This window comes from Salmo salar, chromosome 14 (genome assembly GCF_965601325.2).
Source record: "Salmo salar chromosome 14, fSalSal1, whole genome shotgun sequence".
Taxonomy (NCBI): Eukaryota; Metazoa; Chordata; class Actinopteri; order Salmoniformes; family Salmonidae; genus Salmo; species Salmo salar.
The window spans coordinates 88,141,779-88,166,708 of NC_138304.1; the positions used below are offsets into that span (position 1 = coordinate 88,141,779).

Sequence of the window (24,930 nt, forward strand, 5' to 3'; positions counted from 1 at the left end):
TGTAGCTACAGCTTTACAGTTTGTAATTACAGCTATACAGTTTGTAATTACAGCTATACAGTTTGTAATTACAGCTATATAGTTTGTAATTACAGCTATACAGTTTGTAGCTACAGCTATACAGTTTGTAATTACAGCTATACAGTTTGTAATTACAGCTATACAGTTTGTAGCTACAGCTATACAGTTTGTAATTACAGCTATACAGTTTGTAATTACAGCTATACAGTTTGTAATTACAGCTGTACAGTTTGTAGCTACAGCTATACAGTTTGTAATTACAGCTATACAGTTTGTAATTACAGCTATACAGTTTGTAGCTACACCTATACAGTTTGTAGCTACAGCTATACAGTTTGTAATTACAGCTATACAGTTTGTAGCTACAGCTATACAGTTTGTAGCTACAGCTATACAGTTTGTAATTACAGCGCTACAGTTTGTAGCTACAGCTATACAGTTTGTAATTACAGCTATACAGTTTGTAGCTACAGCTATACAGTTTGTAGCTACAGCTATACAGTTTGTAGCTACAGTTATACAGTTTGTAATTACAGCTATACAGTTTGTAGCTACAGCTATACAGTTTGTAGCTACAGCTATACAGTTTGTAATTACAGCGCTACAGTTTGTAGCTACAGCTATACAGTTTGTAATTACAGCTATACAGTTTGTAATTACAGCGCTACAGTTTGTAATTACAGCGCTACAGTTTGTAGCTACAGCTATACAGTTTGTAATTACAGCGCTACAGTTTGTAGCTACAGCTATACAGTTTGTAATTACATCGCTACAGTTTGTAGCTACAGCTTTACAGTTTGTAATTACAGCGCTACAGTTTGTAGCTACAGCTATACAGTTTGTAATTACAGCGCTACAGTTTGTAGCTACAGCTATACAGTTTGTAATTACAGCGCTACAGTTTGTAGCTACAGCTGTACCTGTTGAACGTTGATGCTGGATGCCTGATGTCAGTGATTGAATGGGCTGCTCTCTACATTGACGTGGGAAAATGTGCAGAGATTTCCAATGCGCTCCTTTCAAAGCTATGTCTGTGTTGGTCAATTTGTTGTTTTCATTTTCTATTGACAATGTCACTTGCCCATGGAGAGGGATTTGTCATTAATCAGTGTGTGTGTGTGTGTGTGTGTGTGTGTGTGTGTGTGTGTGTGTGTGTGTGTGTGTGTGTGTGTGTGTGTGTGTGTGTGTGTGTGTGTGTGTGTGTGTGTGTGTGTGTGTGTGTGTGTGTGTCTGTGTGTGTGTCTACGTGCGTGTGCGTGTGCGTGTTTGTCTCTCTGTTTCTGTCTCTGTCACAGGGACGGTCCGGACCAGAGCTCCCCCCAGATCGGTCAGTTCAGTGGGAACACAGCGCTGGAGTCGGTCTACAGCACCTCCAACCAAATCCTCATTAAGTTCCATAGCGACTTCAGCGGCAGCGGATTCTTCGTGCTCAGTTACCATGGTGAGCACTTAATCTGAGAGATGGGCATGGGAGAGAGAGAGAAACATAAAGGACAATACAGAGACAAAGATGGAGATCGAAGGAGATAGGGAAGGAGAGTGAGGGAGTGAGAGGTAGAGAAAGATCAATGGCCTGAAAGGCAGCAGAGTGAAGCTCCTAGTCCTCCTCTTCCTCCTCTTCATCCTCCTCCTCATCTTCCTCATCCTCATATTCATCCTCCTCCTCTTCCTCTTCCACTACCTTCTCATCCTCCTCCTCTTCTTCCTCTTCTTCCGCTTCCTCCTCCTCTTCATGCACCCTGACCGCCTTGGGCCTCTGACACGCATGGCAGCCAGTACTCATTATTGGCTCAGCTCATTTTCATAGTCAATTAAATCCTGACTTATTGCACTTCGATGCCTCTCTCCCATCTGACAGTGATAAATCAGTGAAGGTTTGTGGCTCTATACACATCGATTATTGACTACAGGCTGCACTCTGAGCAATGAGCACTCGACCAAATCTAGTTTTTCTATACAGCCATCCAGTCACATACTGTATTGTATACACACTGCTGAGCCAAACCAAGCCAATAATAGTAATAATAATAATAAGCTGAGCTGTACTGGGCAGGCCTGGTTACACATCCATTATAGTTGCTGAAACAGGGCTGGGAAGTAGAATGTGAAAAGATACTATCCGAGCCAGCACTGTATGTCTGATTGGAATTATAGTGTAAATCACTTCTTTATAAGAATAAAAATACCTCAGCCAGCTTAGTCCGGTTCAGGTCGGCCTTATAGTGTAAATCAGTCATTCCAGTTCTCTATAAAGCTGGTGCTGGTTTACAGTAGCCTCTCTCTATGGATTGACCGATTCCACACAAGGCTGCTCTTACACTGATTGTTGACACGGTGCTACTGGAATAAACAGATTTATCAGCCCAATAGCAAAGCCCCTGTTATTCTGCCACAGCCAGCATTCATGACCTAACTACAAGTGCTTATCGATCGTGGCCTGTATAAAACGTCTCTTCCTGTTAACCAGTCTGCCTCGATTGCGGACGGTGTGGTGGCTTAAAAGGAACTCCAATCACTTTACTATAACAGTTGAGGTGCTTAACTGTCACTTTAGTTTCAGCTCTGTCCAAATGGAGTATGGGTAAACTGCAGGCTTTGAGTTTGATACAGTATGGATCAACAGTCGCTGTTGGTTGATTACAGTTATTAAACAATGTTTAATTTGTCGGTCAGATGATCAAAGGTAATGGAGAACTATTTGATGAATACTATTATTATCATTATTATTCATCTGTACTTCGATCCCTATAGTCTAATAAAGCAATCCCTAACCACATATCTGGTCTGTTGCTACTCTCTGAATGTACTAGACTAGAGCGAATACCCAGCAATGTTTCTCTATATTTACATGGATTTGGCATGGGAATTACTCTGCTTCTGTAATGAGTTTAGCTTTGATTTATTTTAAAAGAGCCACCGAGTAAGAGAGACAATTTTATTTCCCCTTAGTGAACACTCTGCTTTGCTGTGAATTAACCAAGATTTATATAACATTTATTATTAGTAAAATATATTAATTTACTTTATTAGAATGTCCTCAACTGTCCTCAACTGTCAAGTAATCAGATTATAGTCTATAGCCGGTTTATTCATGTAGTTTGCAGTCCAGACTTACAAATAAAAGTGTTTTCATTTCGGTCACATCAAAGATTGGCCGGGGGTAAATAGATGGAATATGATTATCTTTATGAATAATCTTCAACAAGCAAAATGCAAAACTGTCACTTTTTCCAATTCTGTTAAGAGAGGATTTAAGTTGAAAAATTGCATAGTTATTCAGGACATTATGCAGGCATCATGATTTGATGACTCAATTCCCAGAGCCCACTAGTTTTGACCGGTGATTATCTTCATCGTTCACAGTAACCACGTTTCCAGCCACAGTTTTTAGGTAGTAAAGACAAACTGTATTAAAAAAAAATCACGACAACTGTGATGGAAACAGGAAGTTTCGGTACAATTTCATCAATGCAGGCAGATACTTTGTACGTTCAACATGGTGAGCTCTTTTTGTGTCTGTAAAATGGCGGTGGAAACGCCTTTATGCACAAATATTAATATAAAAACCATCATATGGAAGTAAACTTGGAGTCACGTGATTATATGGTGTGTGGTCCTCCCATTACGACTCGGGAAAGCATGCAGTTTATAATACTACAGATGAAATACATTATGATGAACTTCATGCTCCTTTCCAATAAATATTGAGGGTCTTATTCTGGTGACATGATGATCGACGCTTGACTGCCGTTTGACAAATACAAATATTCCTTCACTTATCCATAATCATCTCACCGTCTAAACTAGCCTACCCACACAGCCTATCCGCACTGTGTCTGCGAGCTGTTGGTTAGACCAAGGTAGGCACATTTGCTATTTAACGTAACGGTTTTTGTGACAAAACTATCGGTAGAGTTGAAAATACGATGAAAACACATTGAACTTTAGATTTTTATTCTGTACATGAAAACCTAAGCGAAAAATACTATTTTGTGTGCACTATGTCATCACGTACTGATTTTTATCGCAACAAGTCAGTTTGTGGAAACACCACTGGTGGGAAAATGTGCATACTTTCTTTATGCAGATTTTAGAATATTTGCATGAAAATCTGTCGCCAATTGGATGGAAAACTAGTTAGTGTAGATAAATCCCACGAGGGAAATACATAGAGGAAGCTAAGTCATGTTTTCCTCCATTTTATTGAGCTCTTTTGTGAGAACTACACTCTTAGAAAAAGGTGCTATCTAGAACCTTAAAGGGTTCTTCGACTGTCCCCAAAGGAGAACCCTTTGTAGAACCCTTTGGTTGCAGGTAGAACCATTTCTACAGAGAGATCTACATGGAACCCAAAAGGGTTCTAACTGGAACCCAAAAGGGTTATCCTATGGGAACAGCTAAATAACCTTTTTGTACCCTTTTTTCCAAGAGTGCATCAGTCTCTCATGGGGACATAGAAAGTAGCTGTCAGTGTCATTGACTCTTCATAGCTTTCGCTTCAATTGCCAATACACACAAACACACGCACACATATTCTCCAACTTCACAGTCACACACACACACACACACACACACACACACACACACACACACACACACACACACACACACACACACACACACACACACACACACATGCAACCCCCTCACCCACTAGCGCCCACCCACACACACACACATACACAACCCTCTCACCCCCTAACGCCCACACATACACATGCTCCCCCCTCATCCCTCTACCCCCCTCCCCTGTTCCCTCTGTGCTCTCTCTCCTTCCTCTCCCTGCAGAGCCTCCAAAGGAATCTTATTAATCAGCTAGCACATTGAACAGGAGCCACATGGTAAGTGGCTCTCGCTACTTAATTTGTTTTATTCTAGCGACCAGCATCGTCTGGAGCCAAAGCTCCTGTTCTCTATTAGAGAAAGCTGACTTCCTCCCTCCTCTCCTCTGTCTACTTTGTTAGCTGGGGTGTATTCATTAGTGCACACAGCAGCAAACCATATCAAGAGTTTCTTATTGGACAAATAAAGGTAGGTCTCTCCCAGTTTCGTTTCGTTGGCTTCTGGTTGTGCCAGGGATGGGGATTGGTACAAATAGCCCACTGTGTTATTCCTGATAATTAATGCACCAATTAAGACGGTGAAACGGTTCCCACAATTAACAAATGTTGATGTGCTTCAGCCTTTCTATATATACTGGAAGAGAGAGGGAGAGAGTCAGGCAGTAATTCCTATATAGTGATTCCCTAGATACAGTGAGGGAAAAAAGTATTTGATCCCCTGCTGATTTTGTAGGTTTGCCCACTGACAAAGAAATGATCAGTCTATAATTTTAATGGTAGGTTTATTTGAACAGTGAGAGACAGAATAACAACAAAAAAATCCTGAAAAACGCATGTCAGAAATGTTATAAATTGATTTGCATTTTAATGAGGGAAATAAGTATTTGACCCCCTCTCAATCAGAAAGATTTATTGCTCACAGGTGTCTTTTATACAGGTAACGAGCTGAGATTAGGAGCACACTCTTAAAGGGAGTGCTCCTAATCTCAGCTTGTTACCTGTATAAAAGACACCTGTCCACAGAAGCAATCAATCAATCAGATTCCAAACTCTCCACCATGGCCAAGACCAAAGAGCTCTCCAAGGATGTCAGGGACAAGACTGTAGACCTACACAAGGCTGGAATGGGCTACAAGACCATCATCAAGCAGCTTGGTGAGAAGGTGACAACAGTTGGTGCGATTATTCGCAAATGGAAGAAACACAAAAGAACTGTCAATCTCCCTCGGCCTGGGGCTCCATGCAAGATCTCACCTCGTGGAGTTGCAATGATCAGCCCAGAACTACACGGGAGGATCTTGTCAATGATCTCAAGGCAGCTGGGACCATAGTCACCAAGAAAACAATTGGTAACACACTATGCCGTGAAGGACTGAAATCCTGCAGCGCCCGCAAGGACCCCCTGCTCAAGAAAGCACATATACATGCCCGTCTGAAGTTTGCCAATGAACATCTGAATGATTCAGAGGACAACTGGGTGAAAGTGTTGTGGTCAGATGAAACCAAAATGGAGCTTTTTGGCATCAGCTCAACTCGCCGTATTTGGATGAGGAGGAATGCTGCCTATGACCCCAAGAACACCATCCCCACCGTCAAACATGGAGGTGGAAACATTATGCTTTGGGGGGTTTTTTCTGCTAAGGGGACAGGACAACTTCACCGCATCAAAGGGACGATGGACGGGGCCATGTACCGTCAAATCTTGGGTGAGAACCTCCTTCCCTCAGCCAGGGCATTGAAAATGGGTCGTGGATGGGTATTCCAGCATGACAATGACCCAAAACACATGGCCAAGGCAACGAAGGAGTGTATCAAGAAGAAGCACATTAAGGTCCTGGAGTGGCCTAGCCAGTCTCCAGACCTTAATCCCATAGAAAATCTGTGGAGGGAGCTGAAGGTTCGAGTTGCCAAACATCAGCCTCGAAACCTTAATGACTTGGAGAAGATCTGCAAAGAGGAGTGGGACAAAATCCCTCCTGAGATGTATGCAAACCTGGTGGCAAACTACAAGAAACGTCTGACCTCTGTGATTGCCAACAAGGGTTTTGCCACCAAGTACTAAGTTTTATTTTGCAGAGGGGTCAAATACTTATTTCCCTCATTAAAATGCAAATCAATTTATAATATTCTTGACATGCGTTTTTCTGGATTTTTTTGTTGTTATTCTGTCTCTCACTGTTCAAATAAACCTATGATTACAATTATAGACTGATCATTTCTTTGTCAGTGGGCAAATGAACAAAATCAGCAGGGGATCAAATACTTTTTCCCCTCCCTGTATAGTAGTGTGCTAATTTTGACCAGAGTCCTATGGGGAATAGGGTGCTATTTGAAGCGCAGACCAGTTGAGTTATGCTCTAGCTAGCTCCAGTACTTCATAGTATTCGCATACCTATTGTATTTTTAGCAGCATGCTACACTTTCAATGTATTTGGTGCATGATAGATTACCTTCAAATATTACTCACTAGTTCATTATGATGAATGATCAATGACTGTTTTTGATTTTCCCTCCTGGTTTGTGTTGGCATGACACTGTCAGGTAATGGGGGTAGTCTGGCTCTGCAGTCCTGAAAGATGTTGGCTGTAAGATTCAATGGTAATATGGTAATATTTCCCCTTGTCTTGGTAATATTTCCCGTTACCTTATATTATTCCTGTCATTAGCAGTGATTCCTCAGATTGTGTGTCTGTTTGTATGTTTATGGTGTGTAGGTGTGTGTGTGTGTGTGTGTGTGTGTGTGTGTGTGTGTGTGGGTGTGTGTGTGTGTGTGTGTGTGTGTGTGTGGTGTGTGTGTGTGTGTGTGTGTGTGTGTGTGTGTAGTGTGTGTGTGTTCATGTGTGTTTGAGAGGGTCTATGTGTGTCTGTGTCTGTATGTCTCTCCGTCCATGCAATTGTGTGTGTAGAGTGTAATATCTCTTCCTGGGCACAACTCCAACCTGTATCACCTTATTTTATCCTGTCATTAGCGCCAGCTAGCAGCGTTCGCTTTCTTCAGATCGTTAGCAGTGCGTCGGTCCCAGCACAGCCCAGTTTGACCGCTCTATTGATTCCCAAAAGGTACACTGGGCTTATCTGATGCCCTTAACACCGTCGTGATCACGTTGCTGCTGAATTAATTGTTATGCAGCCAGGTGGAGGAGGTGTGGAATCTGATATTTTTTCCATTTACGCTTAACCTTTCAAATGTCAGTTTTTCCTCCTCCCCAATGCTGATGCTCTTTTGTCCAGACATGGGAAATCAATGGAGATCTGTGATTTTGCAAGTGGGTCAGCGGTAGTGGTGGCACAGGTGGGGTGATGGGCTTTGCATTACTGTTGAGTTTAGCAGATACCCACGTTCAAACCATCAACAGGAATAACCAAGAAGAGATCTAAATATTATTCATTTAATTCCATGTTCGATAGAATACAAAACAGTGCCAGTGCAGTAAGTGCTTAACAAAAAAAGGGCATTACTACTTTTGCATTACTGTTGAAATTTTCTTTACAACTTTTTTCTTCTCTTCTTTCTTCCTCCTTCCTCCTTCTTCCATCTTCCTCCTTCTCTTCTTCCTTCCTTCCTTCTTCCTCCTTCTTCTTCCTTCTTCCTCTCCTTCTTCTTCTTCCTTCCTTCCTTCCTCCTTCATTCTTCCTTCTTCTTCCCTTCCCTTCCTCCCTTCCCTTCTCCTCCCTTCCTTCTTCTTCCCTCCTCCCTTCCTCCTTCTTCCTTCCTTCTTCTTCCTTCTTCCCCACTTCCTTCTTCTTCTTCTCTTCCTTCCCACTTCCCCTTCTCCTCCTTCTCTCCTTCTTCCTTCTTCTTCCTTCTTCCTCCTTCTTCCTCCTTCTTCCTTCTTCTTCCTTATTACTCCTTCTTATTCTTCTTCCTCCTTCACCCTTCGTCCTTCTCCCTTCTTCCTCCTTCCTTCTGCTACCTCCTTCTTCCTGCTTCTTCTTCCTTTTTCTTCTTCCTTCTTCTTCCTTCTTCCTCCTGCTTCTTCTTCCTCTTTCTTCCTCTTTCTTCCTCCTTCTTCCTCCTTCTTCCTCCTCCTTCTTTCTTCCTCCTTCTTCATCCTTCTTCCTGCTTCTTCCTCCTTCTTCCTATTCTAGCGTACCAGCTGAGGATCTGTCAGGCGCCCCCTGAGGTCGCTAACGCTGATATACTCATGGAGGATGGGGAGCTTGAAATAGGTAAGGTGTCCACCTTTAGTTCAATCCCAGAATATTCTCCCTTTTTCTAATGGATCGTCTGGGAGAGATTGGGCCTCCTCACTACTCTTCATACTTAGGACCAGGAGGTTTCAGCCAGTCCTACTTTTGAGATGCTTTGTGAGTATTGGTCCTGGCCTTACTTCAGCTGCTGAAACTAGGAAACCAAAACCCTTACACCAGTACCATGTCCCTGTGTTTCACAACATTCCCCATGTCAGTCTCACCTCTGCTACAGTAAACATGCTGATGTACAATGTTCGCAGAGAGTATCGATCATGGCTTAGAGAAGAGAGGGCAAGCCTCCTCCTGTATGTGTGACCCCCACTAATACCCTGGATGGACTCACACATGCACACACACGCACACACAAAGACACACACACTCAGACTCACAGACACCTTGCTAGGACACACACATGCATGCACACATCCGCACACACACACCCTGCTAGACACACAGGGTTATTTCTGCTTTGCCGTGGTATTAATGGTGAGTTAGCAACTAGCTCTGTGATTGGTGGGTATCAATGAGTGAGTTAGCAACTACATCTGTGATTGGTGGGTGTGAAAGTGGGCGATCACAGTGGCTGAGATGGATTCACCTTGCCCGGTAACAAGGCCCAAAGACTGTCGTGTGGCGTATGTGTGTGTGTGTCTCTGCACGTGGTTGTGTGTACTGTAGCAGCCCTGTACAGAATACTAAAACCACTATCATCCATCATCATCTGTGACATGGCCCTCTGCTGCTTTTTAAAGATATCAGATGGCTTCTAAAAAGACTAGAATGTTGCAGTAGATGATGGTGATGACAATGATGAAGAGCATAACTTTTACATTTTAGTCATTTAGCAGACGCTCTTATCCAGAGCGCCTGCATACATTTTCATACATTTTTCTCCGTACTGGTCCCCCGTGGGAATCGAACCCACAACCCTGGCGTTGCAAACACCATGCTCTACCAACTGAGCCACACGGGACCTACCTTTTGATCTTCAACACCATTTATTCTTGGTTGCACTAACACTAATACTCCTGCGATACTCATACTTCAGGGACCATGGTTTATTTAGCATTATATACTGGGCGGTTCGCCCCCTGAATGCTGATAGTCTGAAAGCCGTATACCACGGGTATAACAAAATATAACTTTTTACTGTTCTAATTACGTTTGTAACAAGTTTATAATAGTAGTAAGACACCTCGGGTGTTTGTGGTATATGGCCAATATACCACAGCTGTTGGCTGTATCCAGGCACTCCGCATTGCGTTGTGTTAAGAACAGCCCTTAGCCGTGGTATATTGGCCATATACCACACCCCCTCGTGCCTTATTGCTTAATTATGAAGTCTTGAAGTGTCCTACCCAGGCTAGAACTCACTCATCAACAGTGTTCAACCTTGAATGTTTGGGAATGTCACCCCATCCGTCTCAGGCATCTGCTGTCCTTCTTAATTAAACAACTGCTTCATCTGAGTGCATCTACACTCTTCGAAAAAAGGTTGCCAAAACGGTTCTTTGGTTGTCCCCATAGGAGAACCCTTTTTGATTCCAGGTAGAACCCTTTTTCGTTCCCGGTAGAACTCTTTTGTGTTCTATGGAACTCAAAAGAGTTCTACATGGAACCAAATGGGTTCTACCTGAAACCAAAAAGGGTTCTTCAAAGGGTTCTCCTATAGGTTATTTTTCTGAAGATTGTACAGTAGGCTACACACTCTCTCTTTCGTTGTCTCTCTCTTTCTTTCTCCCTCTTTCTTTCTCTCTCTCTCTCTTTCAGACACACGCTGACTTGTCTTTTTCACTTTCTGCTCCATTCAACCCTTCTCTCTCTCTCTCTCTCTCTCCTCTCAACATTCCCTCTCTTTGGTATCACTCCTCTTCCTCCTCCTCCTTAACTCCTCCTCCTTACAGGCGACATCCTCCGGTACCGCTGCCATCCTGGCTTCACCCTGGTGGGGAGTGAGATCCTGACATGCAGGCTGGGGGAGAGACTTCAGATGGACGGGCCTCCTCCCACATGTCAAGGTGTGTGTGTGTGTGAACGTGTGCATGCGGGGGGTGTGTGTGTGTGTGCGTTCCTTCGTGCGCATATGTGTGCGAGCCTGCGAGTGTGTGTGTGCGCTTGTGCACTCTTGCGTGTGTGGCAGCTGTAATTAAAATGGTTTAGTCATTAGATGTTGTGCTGCTGTGATGCGTTTTGCCCAGCTCTGTCACAGCCCCTCGTGTTTCCTGTCTTCTCTTCCAGTTATGTTTCTGTGTCGTCCCTCTCGCTGTGTTTAGTGGCCTAAACAGCTGTTGTCATTAATCTTTTATGGTGCCATATTTCTCTCCTCGATCCCATTGGTGGGACTCGCTTTGTCAGGATTTGTCCTGATAATCTACCTGAAAAATATGTTAAACCTGGAAACTCGATGCATCATGGCATCATTCACAGCCTGCGTCCCAAATGGCACGCTATTGCCTTCATAGTACATTACTTTTGCTCTTGTCAAAAATAGTGCACTATGTAGGGAATAGGGTGACATTTGGAATGCAGTAACAGTATTTTGCAACCGGAACTGGAACTCGATCAAAACCAACTCCCAGGCGTGTGTTAAAAATAGAAAGAAGTAGAGCTGAAAGTTTTCACATAACTTTAAAGTTAATTTACAGTACCAGTCAAATGTTTGGACACACCTACTCATGCAAGAGTTTTTCTTTACTTGTACTATTTTCTACATTGTAGTAGACATCAAAACTATGAAATAACACATATGGAATCATGTAGTAACCAAAAAAGTGTTAACCTCTCTAGGGTCGGCGGGACGAAATCGTCCCACCTACTCAACAGCCAGCTGAATCCCGTGGCGCGTTATTCAAATACCTTAGAAATGCTATTACTTCAATTTCTCAAACATATGACTATTTTACACCATTTTAAAGACAAGACTCTCGTTAATCTAACCACACTGTCCGATTTCAAAAAGGCTTTACAACGAAAGCAAAACATTAGATTATTTCAGCAGAGTACCCAACCAGACATTAGATTATGTCAGCAGAGTACCCAGCCACAAACCCATTTTTCAAGCTAGCATATAATGTCACATAAACCCAAACCACAGCTAAATGCAGCACTAACCTTTGATGATCTTCATCAGATGACAACCCTAGGACATTATGTTATACAATACATGCATGTTTTGTTCAATCAAGTTCATATTTATATCAAAAACCAGCTTTTTACATTAGCATGTGACGTTCAGAACTAGCATACCCCCCGCAAACTTCCGGTGAATTTACTAAATTACTCACGATAAACGTTCACAAAAAACATAACAATTATTTTAAGAATTATAGATACAGAACTCCTCTATGCACTCGCTATGTCCGATTTTAAAATAGCTTTTCGGTGAAAGCACATTTTGCAATATTCTCAGTAGATAGCCCGGCATCACAGGGCTAGCTATTTAGACACCCACCAAGTTTAGCACTCACCAAAATCAGATTTACTATAAGAAAAATGTTATTACCTTTGCTGTCTTCGTCAGAATGCACTCCCAGGACGTCTACTTCAATAACAAATGTTGGTTTGGTTCAAAATAATCCATAGTTATATTCAAATATCCTCTGTTTTGTTCGTGCGTTCAAGACACTATCTGAATGGTAAAGAAGGGTGACTCGCACGACGCATTTCGTGACAAAAAAATTCTAAATATTCCATTACCGTACTTCGAAGCATTTCAACCGCTGTTTAACCTCTATGGGCTAGGCGGGACGAATTCGTCCCACCTACGTAACAGCCACTTGAAGCCTGTGGCGCGATTTTCAAAACCTTAAAAATCCTATTACTTCAATTTCTCAAACATATGACTATTTTACAGCTATTTAAAGACAAGACTCTCGTTAATCTAACCACACTGTCCGATTTCAAAAAGGCATTACAACGAAAGCAAAACATTAGATTATGTCAGCAGAGTACCAAGCCAGAAATAATCAGACACCCATTTTTCAAGCTAGCATATAATGTCACCAAAACCCAGAAGACAGCTAAATGCAGCACTCACCTTTGATGATCTTCATCAGATGACAACCCTAGGACATTATGTTATACAATACATGCATGTTTTGTTCAATCAAGTTCATATTTATATCAAAAAACAGCTTTTTACATTAGCATGTGACGTTCAGAACTAGCATACCCCCCGCAAACTTCCGGGGAATTCGCTAACATTTTACTAAATTACTCACGATAAACGTTCACAAAAAGCATAACAATTATTTTAAGAATTATAGATACAGACCTCCTCTATGCACTCGATATGTCCGATTTTAAAATAGCTTTTTGGTGAAAGCACATTTTGCAATATTCTAAGTACATAGCCCAGGCATCACGGGCTAGCTATTTAGACACCCGGCAAGTTTAGCACTCACCATAATCATATTTACTATTATAAAAGTTTGATTACCTTTTGTTGTCTTCGTCAGAATGCACTCCCAGGACTGCTACTTCAATAACAAATGTTGGTTTGGTCCAAAATAATCCATCGTTATATCCGAATAGCGGCGTTTTGTTCGTGCGTTCCAGACACTATCCGAAATGGTAAAGAAGGGTCGCGCGCATGGCGCAATTCGTGCACGAAATATTCCATTACCGTACTTCGAAGCATGTCAACCGCTGTTTAAAATCAATTTTTACGCCATTTTTCTCGTAGAAAAGCGATAATATTCCGACAGGGAATCTCCTTTTCGGCAAACAGAGGAAAAAATCACAAAGGCGGGGGCGGTCGGGTCACGCGCCTAAGCCCAGAGTCCCTTGATCGGCCACTTGAGAAAGGCGATAATGTGTTTCAGCCTGGGGCTGGGATGACGACATTCTGTTTTTTCCCGGGCTCTGAGCGCCTATGGACGACGTAGGAAGTGTCACGTTAGAGCAGAGATCCTTAGTAAAAGATAGAGATGGAAAAGAAGTTCAAGAAATGGTCAGACAGGCCACTTCCTGTAAAGGAATCTCTCAGGTTTTGACCTGCCATTTGAGTTCTGTTATACTCACAGACACCATTCAAACAGTTTTAGAAACTTTAGGGTGTTTTCTATCCATATGTAATAAGTATATGCATATTCTAGTTACTGGGTAGGAGTGGTAACCAGATTAAATCGGGTATGTTTTTTATCCAGCCGTGTCAATACTGCCCCCTAGCCCTAACAGGTTAAAATCAATTTTTATGCCATTTTTCTCGTAAAAAAGCGATAATATTCCGACCGGGAATCTGTGTTTAGGTTCAAAGACGATAGAAAATAAAAACATGGGGTCGACTAGTGCACGCGCCTCAGCCCATTGTCCTCTGATAGAGCACTTGCCAAAAGCGCTAATGTGTTTCAGCCTGGGGCTGGAATTACATCATTCAGCTTTTTCCCGCCTTCTGAGAGCATATGGGAGCCGTAGGAAGTGTCACGTTACAGCAAAGTTCCTCAGTCTTCAATAAACAGAGTCAAGAAGCTCAAGGAATGGTCAGAGAGGGCACTTCCTGTAAGGAATCTTCTCAGGTTTTTGCCTGCCATATGAGTTCTGTTATACTCACAGACACCATTCAAACAGTTTTAGAAACTTTAGGGTGTTTTCTATCCAAAGCCAATGATTATATGCATATTCTAGTTTCTGGGCAGTAGTAATAACCAGATTAAATCGGGTACGTTTTTTATCCGGCCGTGTAAATACTGCCCCCTACCCCCAACAGGTTAACCTCTATGGGCTAGGTGGGACGCTAGCGTGCCACCCGTGGTGCACTCCATCAACAGCAGGTGCATTTCAAGAGCGGCAAATTTGAATCCAAATAAATGTCAAAATTCAAATTTTTCAAACATACAACTATTTTACACCCTTTGAAAGATAAACATCTCCTTAATCTAACCACGTTTTACGATTTCAAAAAGGTTTTACGGCGAAAGCATAAATTTAGAGTATGTTAGGACAGTACATTTACAAGAGTTGTGTGTAATGTTTTGTCAATTCAAAGACAGGGTCACCAAAACCATAAAACCAGCTAAAATGATGCACTAACCTTTTACAATCTCCATCAGATGACACTCCTAGGACATTATGTTAGACAATGCATGCATTTTTAGTTCTATCAAGTTCATATTTATATCCAAAAACAGCGTTTTACTATGGCATTGATGTTGAGGAAATCGTTTCCCTCCAATAACCGGCAGTCAAGTCAGCGTCACAAATTAAATAATTAAAATTAGAAAACATTGGTAAAATATTATATTGTCATTTAAAGAATTATAGATTTACATCTCTTGAACGCAATCAACTTGCCAGATTTAAAAATAACCTTACTGGGAAATCACACTTTGCAATAATCTGAGCACTGCGCCCAGAAAAATACGCGTTGCGATACAGACTAGACGTCATGTTGGAGAGATCTAAAATCGAAAATACTATGTAAATAATCCATTACCTTTGATTCTCTTCATCAGATGTCACTTCCTGGTATCACAGGTCCATAACGAATGTAGTTTTGTTCAAAAAAGCTCATCATTTATGTCCAAAAATCTCCGTCTTGTTAGCACATGATCTAAGCCAGCCGGACTTCTCGTCATGAACGAGGGGAAAAAATATATTTACGTTCGTTCAAACATGTCAAACGTTGTATAGCATAAATCATTAGGGCCTTTTTTAACCAGAACATGAATAATATTCAAGGTGGACGAATGCATACTCTTTTATAACGTATTGGAACGAGGGTACCCAACATGAACTCGCGCACCAGGTGTCTAATGGGACATCATCGTTCCATGGCTCTTGTTCGGTCAGATCTCCCTCCAGAAGACTCAAAACACTTTGTAAAGGCTGGTGACATCTAGTGGAAGCAATAGGAAGTGCCAAAATATTCCTCAGCCCCTGTGTTTTTCAATGGGATAGGTTTAAAGGTAATACAACACATCAGGTATCCACTTCCTGTCAGAAAATGTCTCAGGGTTTTGCCTGCCAAATGAGTTCTATTATACTCACAGACACCATTCAAACAGTTTTAGAAACTTTAGAGTGTTTTCTATCCATATATAATAAGTATATGCATATTCTAGTTACTGGGTAGGATTAGTAACCAGATTAAATCGGGTACAATTTTTTTATCCAGACGTGCAAATGCTGCCCCCTAGCCCTAACAGGTTAAACAAATCAAAATATATTTTATATTTGAAATTCTTCAAAGTAGCCACCCTTTGCCTTGATGACAGCTTTGCACACTCTTGGCATTTTCTCAACCAGTTCCATGAGGTAGTCACCTGGAATGCATTTCAATTAACAGGTGTGTCTTCTTTCCTTCTTTATGCGTTTGAGCCAATCAGTTGTGTTGTGACAAGGTAGGGGAGATATACAGAATATTGACCTATTTGGTGGAAGACCAAGTGCATATTTTTGCAAGAACAACTTAAATAAGCAAAGAGAAACGACAGTCCATCATTACAGACATGAAGGTCAGTCATGTTTCGATTTTTAGATTTTAGATTCTTCAAAGTAGCCACCCTTTGCCTTGATGACAGCTTTGCACACTCTTGGTATTTTCTTAACCAGCTTCACCTGGAATGCTTTTCCAACAATTCCCACATATGCTGAGTACTTGTTGGCTGCTTTTCCTTCACTCTGCGGTCCAACTCATCCCAAACCATCTCAATTGGGTTGAATTCGGGTGATTGTGGAGGCCAGGTCATCTTATGCAGCACTCCATCACTCTCCTTCTTGGTCAAATAGCCCTTACACAGCCTGGAGGTGTTTTGGGTCATTGTCCTGTTGAAAAACAAATGATAATCCCACTAAGCGCAAACCATATGGGATGGCGTATCACTGCAGAATGCTGTTGTAGCCATGCTACATGCTACAAGTGTGCCTTGAATTCTAAATAAATCACTGACAGTGTCACCAGCAAAGCACCCCCACACCATCACACCTCCTCCTCCATGCTTCACAGTGGAACCACATATGCGGAAATCGTCCGTTCACCTACTCTGCTTCTCACAAAGACACGGCGGTTGCAACCAAAAATCTCTAATTTTGACACATCAGACCAAAGGACAGATTTCCACCAGGGCGGCAGGTATCCTAGTGGTTAGAGCGTTGGCCAGTAACCAAAAGGTTGCTGGATAAAATCCTGAGCTGACAAGGTAAAAATCTGTCATTCTGCCCCTGAACAAGGCAGTTAAGTCACTGTTCCCTGTAGGCCATCATTGTAATTAAGAATTTGATCTTAACTGACTTGCCTAGTTAAATAAAGGTTAAATAAAAATAATTTCCATTGCTTGTGTTTCTTGACCCAAACAAGTCTCTTATTCTTGTTGGTGTCTTTTGGTAGTGGTTTCTTTGCAGCAATTCAGGCCTTATTCACACAGTCTCCTCTGAACAGTTGATGTTGAGATGTATCTTTTACTTGAACTCTGTGAAGCATTTATTTGGGCTACAATCTGAGGTGCAGTTAACTTCTATGGACTAGGTGGGACACAGCCATTGAAATATCAGGACGGAAAATAAAAAATAAAAAAAATGTCATAATTCAACTTTCTCAAGCATACAACTATTTTACACAATTTTAAAGATAAACTTCTCGATTAATCTAACCACATTGTCCGATTTCAAAAAGGCTTTACAGTGAAAGCAAAACATTAGATTATGTTAGGAGAGTACATAGACAAAAATAATCACACAGACATTTTCCAAGCAAGGACATGTGTCAATAAAACCCAATACACAGCTAAATGAAGCACTAACCTTTGACGATCTTCATCAGATGACACTCCTAGGACATTATGTTACACAATACATGTATGTTTTGTTCGATAAAGTTCATATTTATATCCAAAAACAGCATTTTACATTGCCGCGTGATGTTCAGAAAATGTATTCCCACCAAAACGGCCGGTGAATGTGCACATCAATTTACAAAAATACTCATCATAAATGTTGACAAAATATATAACAATTATTTTAAGAATTATAGATAGACTACCCCTGGATGCAACCGCTGTGTCAGATTTTAAAATAGCTTTACGGAGAAAGCACATTTTTCAATATTCTGAGTACTTAGCTCAGCCATCACGGCGAGCTATTCAGACACCCGCCAAGTTCGGGGCAACCTAAACTCAGAATTAGTGTTAGAAATATTCTCTTACCTTTGCTGATCTTCGTCAGAATGCACTCCCAGGACTGCTACTTCCACAAGAAATGTTGTTTTTGTTCCAAATAATCCATATTTATGTACAAATACCTCTGTTTTGTTTGTGCGTACAGATCACTTATCCAAAGGCATAACGCACGAGCGTGGAACGAGAGACGAAAAGTCAAAATGTTCCAATACCGTACTTAGAAGCATGTCAAACGCTGTTTAAAATCAATCTTTATGGTATTTTTAACGTAAAATTGCAATAATATTCCAACCGGACAATAGCATATTCATTCAAGAAGAAAAAGAAGGAGGGGCGCGCTCGCGGGACCGAGCATATACAATCCCTTTGTTGCCAGGCAGTCCACTCAGAAACAGAGCTCCTATTATCTGCCCAGTGACAGGAAAATGCTCAAACCACTTTCTGAAGGCTTTAGACAGCCAATCGAAGCCTTGGGAAGTGCAACGTCCCCCACAGACACTGTAGTTTCGATAGAGAATCAAAAGAACTACAATTCTCAGACTTTCCACTTCCTGCTTGGAATTGTCTAAGGTTTTTGCCTGCCATATGAGTTCTGTTATACTCACAGACACCAGTCAAACAGTTTTAGAAACGTCAGAGTGTTTTCTATCCAAATCTACTAATAATATGCATATTGTCATTTCTGGGCCAGAATAGTAACCTGTTTAAATTGGGTACGTTTTTTATCCGGCCGTGAAAATACTGCCCCCTAGCCCAGACAGGTTAACTATAATGAACGTATCCTGTGCAGCAGAGGTAACTCTGGGTCTTTCTTTCCTGTGCCGGTCCGCATGAAAGCCAGTTTCATCATAGCGCTTGATGGTTTTTGCGACTGCACTTGAAGAAACTTTCAAAGTTCTTGAAATATTCTGCATTGAATGACCTTCATGTCTTAAAACCTGTTAGGGACAGACGTTCCGCTAGCGGAACGCCTCACCAATATCCAATGGTATAGCGTGGCGCAAAATACAAATACCTAAAAAATGCAAAAACTTCAATTTCTCAAACATATGACTATTTTACACCATTTTAAAGACAAGACTCTCCTTTATCTAACCACATTGTCCGATTTCAAAAAGGCTTTACAACGAAAGCAAAACATTAGATTATGTCAGGAGAGTACCCTCCCAAAAATAATCACACAGCCATTTTCAAAGCAAGCATATATGTCACAATAACCAAAACCACAGCTAAATGCAGCACTAACCTTTGATGATCTTCATCAGATGACACTCCTAGGACATTATGTTATACAATACATGCATGTTTTGTTCAATCAAGTTTATATTTATATCAAAAACCAGCTTTTTACATTAGCATGTGATGTTCAGAACAAACTTCCGGTGAATTTACTAAATTACTCAGGATAAACGTTGACAAAAGACATAACAATTATTTTAAGAATTATAGATACAGAACTCCTTTATGCAATTTCGGTGTCAGATTTTATAATAGCTTTTCGGTGAAAGCACATTTTGCAATATTCTGAGTACATAGCCCGGCCATCATGGCTAGCTAATTTGACACCCACCAAGTTTGGCCCTCACCAAACAAAAAATTGGATTACTCTTGCTGTTCTTCGTCAGAATGCACTCCCAGGACTTCTACTTCAACAACAAATGTTGTTTTGGTTCGAAATAATCCATAGTTATATTGAAATAGCTCCGTTTTGTTCGTGCGTTGAGGTCACTATCCGAAGGGTGACGCGCGGGCGCATTTCGTGACAAAATATTTCAAAATATTCCATTACCGTACTTCGAAGCATGTCAAACGCTGTTTAAAATAAATTTTAATGTTTTTTTTCTCATAAAATAGCGATAATATTCCAACCGGGCGACGTTGTATTCATTCAAACACTGAAAGAAAAACATGGAGTCGTCTCGTGCACGCGCTCTCCAGTGTCACTGTTCTCAGCAGGACCACTCACAAAAACTCCTGCTGTTTTTCGCCCAGAGACTGGAGAGCTCTTGTTCCACTTTCTGGCGCCTTCTGAGAGCCAATGAAAGCCTTAGAAAATGTCACGTTACAGCAGAGATGCTGTATTTTTGATAGAGATGCCCTAGAAGGAGAACAAATTGTCAGACAGGGCACTTCCTGTATAGAATCTTCTCAGGTTTTGGCCTGCCATATGAGTTCTGTTATACTCACAGACACCATTAAAACAGTTTTAGAAACTGTAGAGTGTTTTCTATCCAAATCTACTAATTATATGCATATTCTAGTTTCTGGGCAGGAGTAGTAACCAGATTAAATCGGGTATGTTTTTTATTGCCCCCAATCCCAAACAGGTTAAAATTATGATGGACTGTCATTTCTCTTTGCTTATTTGAGCTGTTCTTGCCATAATATGGACTTGGTATTTTACCAAATAGGACAATTTTCTGTATACCACCCCTACCTTGTCACAACACAACTGATTGGCTCAAACGCATAAAGAAGGAAAGAAATTTAAAAAATGTACTTTTAACAAGGCACACCTGTTAATTGAAATGCATTCCAGGTGACTACCTCATGAAGCTGGTTGAGAGAATGCCAAGAGTGTGCAAAGCTGTCATCAAGGCAAAGGGTGGCTACATTGAAGAATCTCAAATACAAAATATATTTGAATTTGTTTAACACTTTTTTTGGTTACTACATGATTCCATATGTGTTATTTCATAGTTTTGATGTCTTCACTATTATTCTACAGTGTAGAAATAGTAAAAACAAATAAAAACCCTTGAATGAGTAGGTGTGTTCAAACTTTTGACTGGTACTGTATATACATATATTGTCTATGTAATAAATAAGGAGAACCCGTAAAGTAAGGGGTGGTTCTTTTCTCGGCATAATGTAACCACTCCTTTTATTGTTTTGCTTCTTGGCCGAATGTGTTTACTTAGTTTAGTGAGTATTGTCTCTTGGTTGACCACTGAATAAATTACATGTATCAAAAGTTACAGAATCCACCTCTAACATACATTTTGTCTGTTGTTATGTGGCCACCCAGTGCAATGCCCGGCCCACGATGTAAGGTTTGACTCTACTGGAGTAATCCTGAGTCCAGGCTACCCTGAAAGCTATCCAAACCTGCAGATGTGTATCTGGACCATCAATGTAGAGAAGGGCTACAACATCACACTGTACTTCGAGTCCTTCCAGACCGAGAGGGAGTTCGACATCCTAGAAGTCTTTGATGGTAGCTACAGTAGCATTACCCTAGCCTGGTCCCATAACTGTTTCTGCTGTCTTGCCAACTCATTACAGCACAAACAGATCTGGGACCAGGCTAGCATTGCACACTGTGATGTTTTTTAACCTGTTCTGCTTTTGCTCAGAGTTGTGTTGTGTTCAAACTATCTACTTTTTATTTTTTATTTATTTTACCTTTTTTTACCAGGTAAGTTGACTGAGAACACATTCTCATTTACAGCAATGACCTGGGGAATAGTTACAGGGGAGAGGAGGGGGATGAATGAGCCAATTGTAAGCTGAACATTGTGGGCTGCAGTGGCATTGTAAATGTAATCTTTAGTGAATTGAGTTTGGAGAATTTGGGAATGAAATGGCTGGAAGTGTCTGTATTAAATGCAATGCCTACAGAACTTTGTATGACCTCCCTTTGAATGAATGCAACAACATGAATGTGAAGCAACCACAATACCACTGAACATATTTAGATGAATGCTGTAATGTCTAAAAGGCCTTTGTGATGAACAATGTTCAGCCTCTCTTCTCACAGCTAAAGATTAAAGATGCTCAAAAAATTTTTGAATAGTTCGCCTAATTTCAGTTTATGAGACAAAACAAGCAAGTATAGTGTAGAGAATCATTATACTATCTAAAGCGCTGTGAATTTTTTTTTAAATAATCAAACATATTGTATTTTCAGCTGTTTGAAGCTGGTATACAAAACTGAAAGTCAAAGAAGCCAAAACTAAACTTAAGAACGGGAAGCATAGAAATAGCTTGCATAGAGCAGATCCACCACTTCTCAGACTTGCTTTCAATGAGAATGACAGATTAATAACGCACATTTATGTGAATTTAGTTGGGTCGCCCAAAAAGTTACATATTGCAGCTTTAATACAATGTTACTGATGTTAATGTTAATTCTTTCTTAGCCTTGTAAATGTATGATTTTCAACACAAATACACAAAAATCTGCCTTATTGTTAGCATCCTCTCTTTCCCTCTCTCTCTCTCTCTCTCTCTCTCTCTCTCTACAGGTCCCAGTACTAACAGTCAGACTCTGGCCACCTTCAGCGGTGACGTCTCCGCGCCCTACAACATCACTACGACCGGACACCAGCTCACACTGCGCTGGTCCTCCGACCACGGCACCAACAAGAAGGGCTTCCGTATCCGCTATGTTGGTGAGTATCAAAGTATGTATCCATTTAAATCACTCTTATTCACTTGCACGTTTATGTCTTTTGAGAGTGAGTATTGCGGAGTGAGTGTGTGTTTGTGTACGTGCTTGCTTGCATGTATGTGTGAGAGTGGGAGAATTATAACAAAGTAGATAATCTAAAAACTTGCATGTGGAATATTGTGGTTGTACTCAATATTTGTCTGTCTTTCCTTGAGGTTTTGAAGAATTAACAGTATTGATGCATTTACATACACTGTCATGGAGGTTAGCCCATTGTTGAGGTTCAGAGCACAATAAATAGATAGGGCACAGTTACCAGCACAGTAAATAGATTTTGCTCTAAGCTATGCACTCATTCTCTGACTGGCTAAAACCATGGGCCTAGTGCTGCTCTCTCATGTCTTGGTGCTACTACAGATGTCAGTGCAGATGTCAGTCGGGGCCTGGGGACCCTAAACAACCACAGAGCTGGGTCACACTTTGCTGAGCAGGCAGGCGGGCCAGGGACAGACAGGGCCTGACCAGGTCAAGTGTTGGTCAGAGCTGACAGCCAGTCTGTCCCTAATAGTCCTGAGTAAGACATAGCTTTGTCTCAGACTACACAGCTTTTTCCAAATGTGACAACAGACGCTGCACTAAGACCCCCAAGGCACAAGACACCTATGGTCTCCCCAGACTGTGATGCCGACGGAGATAACACCATGTGAAAAGCTAAAGGAGTAGTAGTAAGACAGCACAAAGCAGTATTAGGACTAGACTGCAGTATTAGGATCACACTGCAGTATTAGGTCTAGACTGCAGTATTAGGAATGGACTGCAGTATTAGGACTAGACTGCAGTATTAGGACCAGACAACAGTATTAGGACTAGACTGCAGCATTAGGGCTAGACTGCAGTATTAGGACTAGACTGCAGTAGTATGACTAGACTGCAGTATTAGAACTAGACTGCAGTATTAGGACTAGACTGCAGTATTATGACTAGACTGCAGTATTAGAACTAGACTGCGGTATTAGGGCTGGACTACGGTATTAGGGCTACACTGCAGTATTAGGGCTAGACTGCAGTATTAGGCTAAGACTGCAGTATTAGGGCTAGACTGCAGTTTTAGGGCTAGACTGCAGTATTAGGCTAAGACTGCAGTATTAGGACAAGACTGCAGTATTAGACAAGACTGCAGTATTAGGCAAGACTGCAGTATTGGGACTAGACTACAGCATTAGGACTAGACTGCAGCATTAGGCAAGACATCAGTAATAGGCAAGACTGCAGAATTAGGACTATATTGCTGTATTAGGACTAGACTGCCGTGTTAGGACTAAACTTCAGTTTTATGACTAGACTGCAGAATTAGACAAGACTGCAGTATTAGGACAAGACTGCAGAGTAAGGACAAGACTGCAGTATTAAGACTAGACTGCAGTATTAGGACTAGAATGCAGTATTAGGGCTAGACTGCAGTATTAGGACTAGACTGCAGTAGTATGACTAGACTGCAGTATTAGAACTAGACTGCAGTATTAGGACTAGACTGCAGTATTATGACTAGACTGCAGTATTAGAACTAGACTGCGGTATTAGGACAAGACTGCAGTATTAGGGCTGGACTACGGTATTAGGGCTAGACTGCAGTATTAGGGCTAGACTGCAGTATTAGGCTAAGACTGCAGTATTAGGGCTAGACTGCAGTATTAGGGCTAGACTGCAGTTTTAGGGCTAGACTGCAGTATTAGGCTAAGACTGCAGTATTAGACAAGACTGCAGTATTAGGCAAGACTGCAGTATTGGGACTAGACTACAGCATTAGGACTAGACTGCAGCATTAGGCAAGACATCAGTAATAGGCAAGACTGCAGAATTAGGACTAGATTGCTGTATTAGGACTAGACTGCCGTGTTAGGACTAAACTTCAGTTTTATGACTAGACTGCAGAATTAGACAAGACTGCAGTATTAGGACAAGACTGCAGAGTAAGGACAAGACTGCAGTATTAAGACTAGACTGCAGTATTAGGACTAGAATGCAGTATTAGGGCTAGACTGCAGTATTAGGGCTAGACTGCAGTGTTAGGGATAGACTGCAGTATTAGGACTAGACTGCAGTATTAGAACTAGACTACAGTATAAGGACTAGACTGCAGTATTAGGACTAGACTGCAGTATTAGAACTAGACTGCAGTATTAGAACTAGACTGCAGTATTAGGACTAGACTGCAGTATTAGAACTAGACTGCAGTATTAGAACTAGACGGCAGTATTAGAACTAGACTGCAGTATTAGAACTAGACTGCAGTATTAGGACTAGACTGCAGTATTAGAACTAGACTGCAGTATTAGAACTAGACGGCAGTATTAGAACTAGACTGCAGTATTAGAACTAGACTGCAGTATTAGGACTAGACTGCAGTATTAGAACTAGACTGCAGTATTAGAACTAGACTGCAGTATTAGGACTAGACTGCAGTATTAGAACTAGACGGCAGTATAAGGACTAGACTGCAGTATTATGGCTAGACTGTCACGACTTCCGCCGAAGTCGGTCCCTCTCCTTGTTCGGGCGGCGTTCGGCGGTCGACGTCACCAGCCTTCCAGCCATCACCAATCCACTTTTCATTTTCCATTTGTTTTGTCTTTGTTTTACACACCTG

At 41.4% G+C, this 24,930-nt stretch overlaps 1 protein-coding gene and 1 non-coding gene across 2 annotated transcripts in view; one reads left to right on the plus strand and one right to left on the minus strand.

Moving 5' to 3' along the window:
• LOC106570400 (CUB and sushi domain-containing protein 3) overlaps positions 1 to 24,930 on the plus strand; it is a 738,870-nt gene that overhangs the window by 572,590 nt on the left and 141,350 nt on the right. Inside the window, exons 45-49 of the mRNA XM_082961236.1 lie at positions 1,317 to 1,462; positions 8,673 to 8,753; positions 10,682 to 10,795; positions 20,919 to 21,107; positions 22,138 to 22,296. Coding sequence (XP_082817362.1) covers positions 1,317 to 1,462; positions 8,673 to 8,753; positions 10,682 to 10,795; positions 20,919 to 21,107; positions 22,138 to 22,296 — 689 coding nt within the window. The remainder of the gene's footprint in view (positions 1 to 1,316; positions 1,463 to 8,672; positions 8,754 to 10,681; positions 10,796 to 20,918; positions 21,108 to 22,137; positions 22,297 to 24,930) is intronic.
• trnaa-ugc (transfer RNA alanine (anticodon UGC)) lies at positions 9,677 to 9,752 on the minus strand. The gene has a single exon. It is a non-coding gene; the product is annotated as a tRNA-Ala (tRNA).